The sequence below is a fragment of the Myzus persicae genome, unplaced genomic scaffold, assembly GCF_001856785.1.
Source record: "Myzus persicae strain clone G006 unplaced genomic scaffold, MPER_G0061.0, whole genome shotgun sequence".
NCBI classification, from domain to species: Eukaryota; Metazoa; Arthropoda; class Insecta; order Hemiptera; family Aphididae; genus Myzus; species Myzus persicae.
In genome coordinates this window covers 161784-176690 of record NW_019102916.1, presented here as the reverse complement: position 1 = coordinate 176690, position 14907 = coordinate 161784, and the positions used below count along the sequence as shown (strand labels likewise).

General features: G+C 25.8%; 1 protein-coding gene across 2 annotated transcripts; it reads right to left on the bottom strand.

Annotated features, from left to right (window-relative positions):
• Positions 1 to 3313: 3313 nt before the first annotated feature.
• Positions 3314 to 14887, bottom strand: LOC111033395 (cyclic AMP-dependent transcription factor ATF-6 alpha). 2 transcript variants are annotated; one of them, XM_022314097.1, is made up of 14 exons: positions 14635 to 14887; positions 9808 to 9851; positions 9154 to 9280; positions 8997 to 9097; positions 8744 to 8918; positions 8596 to 8661; positions 8063 to 8274; positions 7638 to 7778; positions 7410 to 7552; positions 7141 to 7341; positions 4621 to 4800; positions 4322 to 4545; positions 4094 to 4228; positions 3314 to 4019 (listed from the first exon to the last, which is right to left on the bottom strand). In XM_022314097.1, the coding sequence occupies exons 1-14, from the start codon at positions 14678 to 14680 to the stop codon at positions 3922 to 3924; spliced, it is 1893 nt and encodes a 630-aa protein (XP_022169789.1). In that variant the 5' UTR covers positions 14681 to 14887; the 3' UTR covers positions 3314 to 3921. The 2 variants fall into 2 exon arrangements, with proteins under 2 accessions (XP_022169789.1, XP_022169788.1); XM_022314096.1 differs by lacking the exon at positions 14635 to 14887 and adding an exon at positions 13047 to 13386.
• Between the last annotated feature and the right edge of the window lie 20 nt (positions 14888 to 14907).

Here is a 14907-nt window from a genome sequence, read left to right as displayed (position 1 = left end):
CCTTACCAACAAACACAAACCTTCAAACCTCTAATTATTGATCTTATTTATTAATTATTTTAACATGTAATGTTCTATGCTTTAAATAAGTTTAATATAATTATATAGGTACCTATAGGTATTTGTTCTTTTACATCGTATTTATTTGAATATGTGTACGTAGGTACCTAGTTAGTAGACTGTTAAATGAAATATGGCATAATATAATATACTTTTTGATTTGATATTTGAATTTAGATTAATTTTGTATAATTTTAACATTATTTTATAAAAATAGTTAAGTATGCTACACATTGTTTTTCATTGGGTAATCAATAATCATAAAATATATTTATCCAATTATAATATAGTAGGTACCTTCGCCATTGTAAACATATTAAGTAAAATGCCATTTACTCTATATTTATTGGAAATAATCCACGCTGCAACGTGTTAAAAAAATATACATTCAATTATAATTTACTTACAGATTACTGTCACAAAGATTCAAATTATTAAATGTATCTAATTAAAGATAATTTTTTGTGGGGCCTTTTGGCTTTTTTCTGAATACCACATACCTAAACAAGTATAGGTATATAGTTTTATGTATATGAATATCTGCTTTCGGGACTCAGGTGAGTCAGGAGCATATTAGATACAACATTTTTTTTTTTTTTTTGAGAAATTATAAAACGTTTAATTTTTATAGCGAAAAATTGAAAATGTAAAACAAGGTTGGTTCTTCTGAAGTACCTACCCATGGTTCGTACAGGTACAGTGATCAAAAAATACATAAATACAGTTGAAGGTTTAACCTAACCTATCCATTTAAACGAAAAAAACGATATTCGTTATTTTATAGAATATTCCAAAAACATCGCGGTGTCTTATAAAATTATAAATTTTAATATAATATGTAAATGCAATATGTATGTGTGCGATGATATTTTCAAAACATTTAGATTAGGTAGGTAGGTATAACTATTTATATCATGAATCTATTCAAACTGATTTATAAACTGGGTATAATGGTGGTGACTGGTATTGACTCAACAATATTAATAACGATTAATATACACCATTATAATAATTAAACATTAATAAATACAATAAAATATAAACATATTTTTTTCGCAAAAATTAATACTAGTAAAATAAGTTCCTCTAATAGCAATAGGTATCGAAAAACGTGAAATATAGTACCTACCTATATACTATTGACATAGGTTGACAGACGATATCTGTTCATAATCATTTATCGTATGCAATGTTATGTCGTCCTGCATTCATTTCAAATTGATTTTTTTTTAATTTTTTTTCTCATATAGCTTTCAGTACTAAGCTATTACAGCTCAACAATTAAATTAAATTAAAATTAATCACAGCGACATACTACTCGACTGTGCAGTAGAGAGTAGCGCGGTCCTACCCACTAGTCGACCTTTTTTCCTACGAAGTTTGATCAAAAAAAAATCAAAATTTAATACAAGCTGTTCCTCATAAGTTTTCCTTGTAGCAACTTAAAAACAACTATTTCCTAACTTCTTTTTAAATGCATTATGCGGGCCTCATATGGTGTGGACGGCATGGAACGTGAAGTGACATTTTTAAACATTATTTCCTGGCTTTCTAGATATGTCTAGATTCATGTTATTCGTCTTACAAACGTGCAAATATGTATGAAAATATTTTTGTACTTTTATACTATTGTTGCCTTGAATACTAAAATAGCATATTCTGCCCCGAGTACAGTCTGGTTTAAGTTTAAACTCTAAATCCGAAATCATAATTATAATGGTACCGATACTAGCAAAAAGTCGAGGTGAAAAAATTATCGATAAAAAAGTTAGGGATGAAAAAGTCTGGTATACATAATTAGGTAAACTTAAAAATACAAAGTGATGCAAAATCAAACTTCCAATTAGTATTAATAAAAATTGTACCAAACTAAATGATTTATCTGACGAAATTAATAAAAAATCTTGTAGGTACTAATATCGCAAAATTGTTTGGGCTTGAACACTGCTTGACTTTTAGCCACTGAACTGTTACAGCTTTTAGCTGCATGTACTAACCAATTACTATTACTTTCACCTTAATTATCTAGTTTTTCGACTTTTTTTCATAGGAAATTTTTACAGCTGTTCATTAATACACCTATGCCCCCGTGAAAGTAAGACAGCCACAGGATCAAACCAATTTAATATTAAAATTATATGTATAAAATGTTTCATTTATTTATATAAAGTACATACAAAACAAAAATCACACTAATATTATACTATTTTATAACATTTAAGAGAAAAAAAAAATTATAATAATAAATATAATTAAATCTCACTTACAACCAAAACAAAATAAATAAAGATACCAAATTTTTTTGAGGAACCATTAAATAAATACATAAACAAAATTGTTCTAACATAAATAAAAATATAAAATAAAACAACCTTGGTTACCTATATTATTTTGATCATAATATATTTGTAAAAATGAGTTAAATCAATTCATAGTAAATTATTGCTTGTGTATAGTAATATCTAATAAAACTTAGGAATAATATATAAGTACAAACCAATCTATCATTTAATATTTTCTAATACATTTTATTTTTAATAGTACATTATACAATCAAGATTAATAATAACATTAATAATTAATGATAGTTTATCAGGTAATGTGTTAAATAATATACCTACCACAAATCTACACAAATAATTTACATTTAATATCTACACCAGATGATGCGATTATAAAATAATAACTATCAGTTTAACTATTAGTTTATTATTATTAATGTCTATGCTATATAATAGTACAATAATCTTAAGAACTCAAAGTTGAAGATAAAAAATATAAACAAATTAACCAATCTAAATTTGAATGATATAAATAAAAAAGAATATTTATCAAACATATTATATGTACGTTTTTTTTTAATACTGGTAGGATTGGAGTATGATCAAATAAGAAAGCAATAATCATTGTATTTAATAAATTTAGTTTTGATTAGTTGAAATAATTACTAAGATCACCAAAATTTAAAGTGTCTAATATTATCCAGGAAATTCAGATTACAAAACAATACTATTATAACTAGGCATAACTAGGGATTTTATTAAAATCATTTAAATGCCCTAAAAAACATGTATTATGCACAAAAAAAATGTACTAATATTTTTAATTTATAGCTATTTTGATATAATTTATAATACAATTATGGTTTGAACAACAATATACATGTTTAAGGTATCAGAATTGTAAAAAAGTTTAACAGATAGAACTGATTGTTTTGTACTTCATTAATCTGGAAATATACTTATTTATATTAAATTATACATAAATTATCATTATTTTTCAAATGTGTTTGTTAAAGAAAGAGCATCGGATAGCTAGCATCAGAAAATAATGCACTGAAATCCCAGCCTTAATAATAACAATTATAAATTCTACAGTGGGCTAGTTTGACTAGGATATTTATAAGTTTTAATTTTCAAGATAAAACAATTAAATCATTGATTATAATAAAAATATCTAAGGAATTGAAAAAACTTTAAGTTATTATGAATCAGCTGTATAAAAATCAAACTCTGTATGATGAATTATCTACATTTAAGTTTAAAAAATCTCGATAAAAAAATTCTATTTAATTCATTTTAAGATACATATATATATTAAAAATTATATTTTTATATTTTACTGCATATGATATACTCAGTTATGAATAAGGTACACATTTAAAAATAAGTAAATTAGATCATACATCATTAGTTTAACTTTCCAATTGAATGCCATTTTTCGTAGGAAATAGTAAACATAAAAATTCATATTATTTTTATAATATGATTTAGTAGATATGCTTATAAGGAAAAAATTTGCATTCAATTATAAAAGAAAATTCTTGAGATGTGATTTCTGAATTTAAAATACATTGAAATGTTAGTAACTTGGAAGTTCATGATTCATTTTGCTAAACATTGAACCAGAGTAACTTTGGCGTACAAAATAGGGCTTATGTGGTATATTGTTTCTATGGTCTGTAAAAACATTAAAATATCTTTAGTAAAAATTATTTGTTAGATACAATTTTTTTATAAAAATAATTTAATACCCTGGTGTTGTTTTATGTTTGTTGAAACATTATTTTTAAAATCATTATTATGTCTTAAGTGAGAGTCTCGAATATGTAATGTTTTTGTATCAGTTACTGCACAATCAATTTGAATCATAGTGACAAAATCCGAACCTATAAAAAGTTACATGTAAGTATCAAATTAATATTTATGTTTAAAACACATTAAATCTATTACAATATGTAATTTTATAGATTAGTTATTACCATTTGATGATAAAGTTGGAAAAACAAGTGACATCTTTGGACGAAGGGTAGTATTAGAAGCATTATGACTAGCTGGTAACAATAAATGATCACCAGAAAAAGATACAACATAGAATGTATCATCTTGCCTTTCAATGGAGTCAAATAAGCTTTCTTTACTATCTAACTTCAACTGATCAAATATTTCTATGAAATCATTGTTAGATGGAACATGCTTTCTTTTTCTATGATTTTAAAAATATTATAATTAAAACCAGAATTTTGCCATGGGTAATTTACTTAAAATGTTATGCACTCACTTAAAATTTCTTTTTTGCAATTTTTCCATTTTTTTATCTTTGTTTCTAGTAAATTCATTATGTTTGGAATGTTCAATAGTAGTGCTTATAATTGGTGGTTCAACATAAACCATTGATAAATTATCATTTAATAACTTTAAATTCTTTGGTTCAATCCATTTTCGAAGTTCACTATCAATTCTGAAATTAAAAAAAACAGATGATTACTTTGCTTCCAACTAAGATACTTAACTAACTAACAACTATGAGTATAAACACAATGAAAAGTAAATTAATTAAAAAATGTTTGTACTATTTTATAACTATATATTTAAAAAGTTTTATCAAATAGGTACCCAACCCAACAACAAAATATAATAAATGAAAATTAGTCTTTTAATAATTTGGGAAACAAATACCAAATATATACCAATATACACCGTATTTTAGATTCTGTGCAAAGCTATGAATGTATTGATTTTACAATGATTTATTTTTTTATTTTTCTGTCTGTCGTCAACATAAGGGATAGTAAAATTGAAGTCTCATTCTTGACAACAGCATTTTTTTTAATAGAAAAGTGAATCTAGTTAGAACGTTCAAGAGGTCAAAATTGAATATTCTCATTAGTTATTGAACAAAAAAAGAGAAAAAAATATTTTTGTTGTAACTCAAAAAGTACACTCAAAATTTTCACCGAATATTTATATGAACAACACTTTCCTTAAATGATAACATTTTTTTAAATATATTGACTCTTTTTGAGATATTTATAGCCTTGAGACATTTTTAGAATTTTTTAAGGTTTTAAAATTATTCTGGATAAAAACTTTTTCACTTAGTAAAAAAACTTTAAAATTTAAAGCAAGGTTCTTCATAAATTTTTTTATATAAGTTACAAAATATTAAAAATCCATAGGTATGATTTTTCTCAGTTAGAAATTCATAAAACATTTTTTTCCATAAATTATTTTTGTTTTGTATTTTTCTAGTATAATATATTTTATCGTAAAATTAGTTATGTTGTATACATAATTATTGAGTTGTAAATTGTAATAGTATACTAAAAGCTAATAAAAAAAAATAAAATACATTAGAAATTTTGAATTAAAGATTCCCCACAAATGTATCTCTTCTTAAACAAAAGTTTACTGGAAAGTAACATTAACTTTTTGAGTGATTGAATTTAAAATTTTTAAGACATTTGATATTCAGTGTTAAGGGGATTCGATACCGTCATTTTCTGTTTTTGTCTTACACACGCTTGACATAGTAATTTANGGTACCTCCATCAGTTAATATTAGAGTGAATTTATCTTTTATCAAACTTCATTCGAGGTAATACATACATTTTTTGTGGCAGGATTTTATTCATTGAATTTATATTTTTATTTTAAACTAGTTACAAGTGCGTTATTAGTGTTATTACCTTATTACCTACGTTTACGTTATATTACTTTATCAAAATGTTCTTTACTCACTTCAAAGTAAAAAAAAAAAATCGAAACAACCCTTTCAACGGACCACAATAAATTTTGTTATCCAGTAAGTTTAGTAATGCGCAATTGAACTTTATGCTCATATGATAATCGTCCATCGTGAAGCAGGTGTTAATCAAAACTTACGAAACTAATGAGAATTTCTGAACGTCTTAAGTTTGCATTCACCTAGGGTTAGTGGCGTATTTAAGAATTATTTAAGGAAGGGAATTAGGCATTTATTCATGTACACTGAAGTGAGGGATTTCGCCCCACACCACCGTTTGACGTTTCTGATATTTTCCTAATATATGCAGTGTATAGCAGCAGTCCTCGAACTTTTTTTATTCACGAAGCCTTTATATTGCTAAGAAAACCATTACGGATTTTGAATGCTCGTAAAATACATAACATGTAGGTATACATAACTCATGTACAAAATGCGGCATAAAAGGTTTGTTTATTGATTTGTTTCTTTATAAATACTATAATATTATATAATTTATAAACTTTTTTTTTTAATTGATCCTGAGCCCGGCAACTGTGGCCATTAGCTATTAGTAGGTACTGTAGGTTTTTGTATTGATGGTTTGTATGTTTTTGGTACGGTAGGGGGGAACACGTGTGTGTTTGTTTTTGGCAGAATTTCGAATGGGGCACCCGTAGGTTTCTGCCATGCCCCGGAGGTGGGGGATGGCAGCACTTGCTCTCCGGTCACCGCGACTTGTCCGGAGAAAAATGCCGCCCGGTGGCCGAGGATCGAACCGCGACCGTCTGAGTCGCAGCGGAAGAGTCAGACCACTCGGTCACCTCGTCCCCCATATAAATTTTATAGGAGGACACAACTTGTATTTGTTTTAATTCTCTGTTGAGAATCATTTGCAATGATTTATTATTGAATTAAAATATAACACATCCATTACAATGACATGTTCGGAAACTACTGTAAGAAGAGTGAGATTTGTCTACATTTTGTAAATATTAACATACTTTATAAAAGCTAAACATCTTAAGTTCAAAAATATTTATAATCTACTTTAGTAAAATAATAAATTGTACCAACCTTTTTGATTCAGATACATTTATAAATGTTGGGCACATCAATTGTTCAGTAGCATTCAATGACGAATTAGTGTCTTCAAAATCACTGACCCATAATAGATTTCTGCTATGAAAGTTTATATTTTCAATATTTTTTATTCTGTAATTTTTCCCAAGATTCATTTGCATTTCTGATTTGTTAAATTGTCTTGTATTGAAAAGCCTAAGAAAGTAAAATTATTTTAAAAATTATTTAAATTAAAAATGTTAATATAGGTCATCAGTAATTACCCTGAAGGTACAATATTTAAGGAAATCATTAAAACTACTGATAATATAGCTGTAGCTTTTTTTGCTTTTTTGAGAATAGGTCTGTCTGTTATTGAAGATAATTTGTCAAAAATTTTGAGCCTTTCCTTCAATGCTGAATTTTCCTAAATAGAAAGGAATATTGTTTTAATAAAATTAATTGTAAATACTTGTGTACTACTAAGCTGAAAATGTGTTTAATTGACTAACAATTTTCAGTTCCAAATTTTCTTTTTCCAATATAGTTATTTTTTCTTCTAATGATGTTACGTATTCTTTTTTCTTTTTACGAGATAAACTTGCTGCTTCTCGATTTCGTATCATGCGTTGATGTCGTTTTATTGCACTTAACTAATCAATACATATAATACATAATGTTAATAATTAGTAAATTAAATATAATTTGTTTATATGTGGCTTATTGTGGCGTGGTTGTTCCAATCGGTCACGCGATGGGTTTGAGAGTATGTAACCATCCACTGCCACTAGTTTCTAGTGGCAAACACTTTGCTACATATACACGAGTTTCTAACAACCGTACCAACTTTACCTTAACTTCTTACAATAACTAATAGTACCCAATGGCTTATGTTGCAGCAGGATAATTAATAAAAAATAAATAATAAAATTTTTACTTGATTATATTGCAAAGTAGTAGTAGAATTTTTAGACTTTGCCAAATCAATCTCAACTGCTGGCAATGTCAATTGAGTATTTACTTCCGTAGTACTTGTTACTAATGGTACTGCAGCTGGCATATTTAAATCAACCTGTCTTTGTTTTCTGAATTTGGTTATTTTTGAAAATTGATCTGGAGTTAGTATTATCTTTCGTGGGAAAGTCTTTGCTAAAATTTTAAAAATCAACTGTATTTAAAAATATAATTTATGTTTTCATAATAAATCTGACATTTAGCCACTAGGTATTGATCAGTATTACATGATATATGTGAAATAAAAAATTTAATTTGGCCCCCCAAGTATAAATAAAACATTTTTTTTTACCTCGTGATGTATCTTACAAGGGTTTTTGAAGTAAATGGATATTTTAACTTATTCTGGAGTAGTTTATTTAAAGTGATAAAATATTACCTATAATTAGAGCTTAATTTTAAGACTAAATGTCAGTGGACTTTTTGTCCTAATACAGTTTTTATAATACTAATTACCAAATGATTTTGAAATTGCAACTGAAGATTGATTTGTTTGATCAGTCAGCATTGAAGAAACATTAACTAATAAATGCAATAAAATATCAAAATTAAAAACACTATAAAAAAAACAACTTTAAAAATAATTTGTCAAAATATAATTTACAATTATTATTTATTAAAATATTAGTTCTAGAAGCTGCATTTAAAATTGGTTTAATTGGCGCTGGAGATATTTTCAATTTTGGAAGTGTTTGAATTCCACTCGTAGATTTTAGAGCAATTACAGTATTATTATCACGAATTGTATCCACATTTGGTAATATTATTCTCGGTAATACCTATTTAAGCAATAACAAAGTCAAGAAAATTATTTAATAAAATATACTTAAACATAATAAATATATTAAAGCAAATACTTGGTTTGAGTCAAATGATGATTGTGAATCACCACTTGGCATTGACCCATTTGAAGAAGGAGATGATGGAGGTGATGTATAATTTTTTTCCAAATCAATATCTAAATTGAAGAAATAAATTATTCTACAGATGAAAATATATTTGAAACAATATTACCATTTCCAAAACATGATTCAATGTTCCATTGCATCATGTGATCAGTATCTAGATCACTAACTCCTGTATTAAATTTAATATCATCTCCAAAATAAGGCGACAATGGTTCCATTTTAAGCTCATCAAACTAAAATAAAAAATACGTTTTAGTTAAGAGGATGTCGACCAGCATGCGTTGTCTGCGTATTACACACATATGACATACCACATTTTCGTTCACCAGATTCAATAGTTAGTTTTGATATTAGAGTGAATTGACCTATAATAAAATTTGAAGGTAAGATTATTATCTAGGGCCCCACATAAGCTTTTATTGACATTATTATTTTTAAGTAAGTTATAACCTTCTTGAAACATTTTAAAATGATCATAACTAACTTAAAAATAATATCAATAAAAGGATAAGCAGGGCTCTAAATAATAATCTTACTTTTAAATTAAGGTCAATTCACCCTAATATCAAAACTAACAATACAAAAAAAAAAACTAACAACACACTATTGAATCTGGTGAAAGAAAATGAGCTATATAGTACGTGTGTAAGACGGAGACGACACATGCGGGTACAACATTCCCTTAATAACAATTATTAATAATGCATGGCAAATAAAATGTTCATTCAGTATTAATTCATTATCATAATATAAGCCTTACCTCAAATAGTTCATCTTTAGGTTCGACCAATACATCCATCATTTCTAAAAAAAGATGTAAATACAATTTTAATTTTAGTCTTTAAAGTAATTTTTTTTTGCACAGCTTATTAATTATTACTTATTATCAATGATATTATGTATCAGTAACCAGTTTATTAATACACATTAATTAATAATTAATAAGTATTAAATAGATTTTAAAAATATGTTTAAAATTACATACCTAATAAAGAATAAAGAGGTTTATAAATAATTAAGTTATGATAGCTCCTAATTATTTTTTAAAACATTTTAAGATCCTTTAAATTAAGCCATTTTTACATAGTAATGACTCAATCAAACTGTGTACAATTTTTATTTTACTTTTATGGTTATTATTTTAATATAACACATTACAAGTGGAATCTACTTTCCTACACTTTTAGTGTTGTAATTCAGTGTTTGAATTGAAAAAAGTTATAAAGAAATAAATACACTCGCAAATTATAAGTAAAGTTTATAAAGTTTGTAACTAAAGGATCAATATTATATGTATGTTGCAATACATTTGAACATTTTTATAAGCATTTAAAATTCAAATATTGACAAAATTACTGTTTAAAAACTGTTTTGTATATAGTAAACAATTTAAAAAATCTTCAATTTGTATACCTAAGGTTTGAAAATCTAATACAAGGTTTCCCAAAAATAGTTCATACTGAAACCAAAATATCTAAAAAATAGATAAATATTATTATTTTAAGTTCAAATTTGGATGATATCTAAATAAAGAATAACAATTTTAAGTTATTTTGTTGTTATTGAAAAATATCATTCATGGGAATTTGAGAATTTTACGTCATGTACTATCATAATAAATAATAATCAAACAATTTAATGAAATTTGCAAAGTTTTTAGCAACAATTAATTTAACCTACCATATTACTAATAGTAAAACAAATTATATAGCAACCCAGACAACCTATACGAAGCAATTGGTCCATTTTCAAACTTTCATAGCGTAATTTTATACTTAAAAAAATTGAATTGTACAACAACATATAATTATTTAATGTAGAAATTAACACCTGGAAGATAATAACCTATGTAGTTGATGCTTAACCAATAATAATAAAAAAAAAAACAAATTATACTACCTACCTAAGTATGGGTAAAACTTTAATAACACTATAAATATATCACAATATATACTGAGTAATAAAAAATAGGGTGACAGACCATCTTCAATCAGAATAGTTTTTTTTGTATGCAATGATTTAAAACATCTATTATGGTGGCCACAGTGGTCAGTGACCTACTCAAATAAGGCATACACCAACTACACAGCAGGGTGATGTCCTTTATTTTTGTGTCTTGGCATATATATTTTTAAGCAGAAAAAATTCATCAATCTTCAACTTTAAGCGTGGTCAAAAGTATACTTTTTAGAATAATTGGGTAAAACAATCGAGAAGAATTAATCAAAAATTAGAAGGAAACGGGAATATTTGCAGATCCCCAATTTTTGTATAATTCATTAAGAAATAACTGCAGACAATAAATAATTCTCACTAAATATATTCATACAACGCTTAGCAGAAAGACATGACAAATGAAATAATTTCTGTTTAAATCAATATTTTAAAGTTTTGATTTTTAAATTTAGTCTGTAAACGATGGCGCTACAAATGAGGTATCTAAGATATTTTATTTTCATTTTTTAATGTTGAAATTCCGGTGACTGGAGCTACTATACTTTTTATTTAACTGGTTACCCATCTACCAGAAGTTTAGATTATACATTATTCATAAAGTTTATGAACAATTTATAAAGTTCTAGGGAGGAAGAGGAGGTATAGTTAAAATAAAGACAATAGTTCTAAAAAATAGATTTCTGATATAAGCTACTGTAGATATTCAAAAAAAAAGATGATTCGCTGACATTTAAACTGGTTCACCACCATGACAGTTACGTAAAAAAATATCAAAATTCGTTATAGGCGCAGCACGCTGCAGTAAAGTACAGTATTGTGCGTATGCGTAAAAACGTAAAATCGCAAACTTAGAGAAGATCTAATTTCTAAAATAATACTTTGCGCAATTTTGTTTTGAACTATCGTTCTTAACTCGTCAAAGAACATGTTTCAAAAAAAATTTTAAAAATCCGTTAGGTTTACTAAAGTGCAAATGTTCCAAAAGATGCATCAATAAATTATTGCTTACTAATTACCTATCATCAATTTCAAGTGAATAACAAACCTACACATTCTATCTGATTCTTAGTTCTTATTAATTTATATAATTTAATTACTATAAATAAACACGGTAAATTTCTTGATACATCATACGTAGTACACATAAATAGCAAGTAGAATCCCAATTATTGCCTACTTATTATATCCAATTAAGTTTCAAATGCATTTAAAAATGAAAAAAAATTAACAAGTCTAGGTTTACCTAAATGTACGAATTGTATTGCAAATTCATGGAATAAAAAATGTTTAAAAGTGTAGTAAATACATTACAAGTAATGTCCTTGAACTCGAGATAATATTGTATATACAGGTCAATGATCCTATATAAATCCGGATACAAGCCAGTGGCACGAGGAACACAGCATTACTGTAGTATCACTAAACTCGGAAAAATATGAGCGGCAGTTTATTCATTTTGAATTTAAAATCTAAAAACTGAATTTTATCATTAATCGACGCCTATAATTTATTTAAAAATTAAAAATTGAATATTATCGTTTATCATACAATTTATTAAAAAAATATACAATATACGACTTAATAAAAAAATCTTAGAAAGAAAATAGTTACATTGAAATATTGAACTTCGCAAAAAATATAATTATTCGTCGGTTTTACATGAGTGGGATATTTTATGAATTTATTAATATAAGTTACGAAAGTATAAATATGAACAATGAACACCATTGAGTATACAATTAATTGTTCAATAATTTTACATTTTTATTCAATACGAAAATTACTTCCTATATTTGTACATAAGAGTAAAATTAAAATGCTAAATTAAATCTTTTCGTAAATTATTCATCAATACATATAAAACAGCAAAATCCTATATTTAGGACAGTAAATTATATAATTCTCAAAAATCCATAATAAATACCAAATATTATTAGGCTAAATTGGTATATTCCAATTTATCAGATTAGTGAAAAAAAAATAGATGATTACTCTAAGGTCTATAAACAATATTTCTTGTAAAAGTAAAAATAAAATGCTTACCATATTCGTCATAATACCAAGGCAAAGTAGAAATATCGCTTTGATCTAATTTTGACATTACTTATATGTTAAGACTCGATTTAAAAGAAAAAAATAATATATATAAGTACATATATTTATAATAATATAATATGCATATTATTTTGACGGATACAAAAACTGAAAAACATAAACATTATTTAAATGCACAGTCTCTATCGAAAACTAAAAATTGAAGGATTGTCTTAAACGTTTCATATGATTATTATTATTTTTATTTATTCAAAATAAATATTAAAACTGACAACTGCTAACTGCAGCTATAGAGCTATACATTATACATAATATACCGGCTACGATAAAAAAAAAACATAGTCCCCAATGTTTTACGTTTTTAAAACATTACACACGATAGAGTTTATTCAGTGTAGCCACTTCATAATTGGCAATTATGTCATTTTTTTTGCAAAATCGTATATCAAATTATCAACTTTAATCATTATAATATTATGTCTATCCTGTAGAGTGTATAATGTAGATACGTAGATATGTAGATAATTACTAATTATTCTATAACACAAATTTAAAAAAAACGATTTAGCGGTCCGGTGCCGGTTCTTTAAAATTTCCGCAATTCCATCAAATTTGACAATTGTATTTTATATTTTAGTTACTATCTCAAATATAATACATTTCCATCAATCGACTGCCCGATACATAGGGTTGATACGATGTATTATATCAAAAAAATGACTTTACAGGAACATTTTTTTAACCTGACCAGTAGAATTGTCGGATTTGGATAACTTTTTATTTGGCTGAAAGAAGAATATCGATTTCCGATTTTTTTGTTTTATTTCAAATAATAGTATAAAATAATTTGCTTAAAAAAGCTTACATTTTTCTTATTTTTAAAGACGTATAAAAAATAATCAAAATTGGTATTTCTGTAGATAAAATATCGTTGGACTGGGTGCAATAAAAAAGATATCCATCATTTTTATCAAAAAATACTGAAATATTCTAAAAAATATTATCAATATCAAATATTGTTAATTGATAGAATTGTCTTTCCGAAGCAGTACTTACAATAATAGATGACTTTACTATATCCAATAATTTAATGATTTTCTCAACTACCAACTTTTTTTTATAAATTATAAATCTATAAAACTAATCAATAAGATTGATTATTTATTATCAGTAAAAAAGTTTATTTTACCTTTATTGCCTATCTTAAACTACATAAGACAATAAATAATTTTACATTTCTATTATATGTTTTTATTATCATTAGAAGACATGGTAGTATTTTTCATTTTTTAACTTGTAAGGACAACAAACAACTTTAGTCCAAAAATCCAAATTAAATGTAAAGTAAGGTATTGCTAAAATAATTCATGTCAAACAGGGCACAGACTCGTAGGAGCAGTCTCACCCCACATCCACAAACTATGTCATTTTACAAATCAATAATAATGTTTACAATATTGTGTAAAAACTTATAGGTACAACATAAAATAAATAGTTTCTTGGGAGTTCTTTGTATAGACTCAATGGGTAATATAAATTAACTATTAAATAGTAATAGACAACAGATATTTGTTACCTGATGAAACGCGACAGGAAGAAGGCAAAATGTGTTCGTTCGGCATCAATTGTTTATTTTTAAATTTAATTTTAACAAATTGATAGTTATTAATTGTTATATGTAATTATTGTAAAGATTCTTTTTAAAAATGTATAAAAGCAAACAAAATAAAACTATAAAATACAAAACAAGAATTATTTTTAAATGTCTACACGAAACAATAGTATAAAATTCTATTAATTTTTTCTTCGTCCACTTTTTCAACTATAAACAGACTAAATTATAGTATTA

Bases quoted from the DNA above. Each gene is read 5' to 3' on its own strand.
- LOC111033395 (XM_022314096.1), bottom strand. From the start codon at position 13,104: ATGTCAAAATTAGATCAAAGCGATATTTCTACTTTGCCTTGGTATTAT. The intron at 4,229-4,321 runs GTAATAACTAAT...AACTTTTTATAG, and splicing joins TCCAACTTTATCATCAAATG to GTTCGGATTTTGTCACTATG. The intron at 4,020-4,093 runs GTATTAAATTAT...ATGTTTTTACAG, and splicing joins AAACATAAAACAACACCAGG to ACCATAGAAACAATATACCA.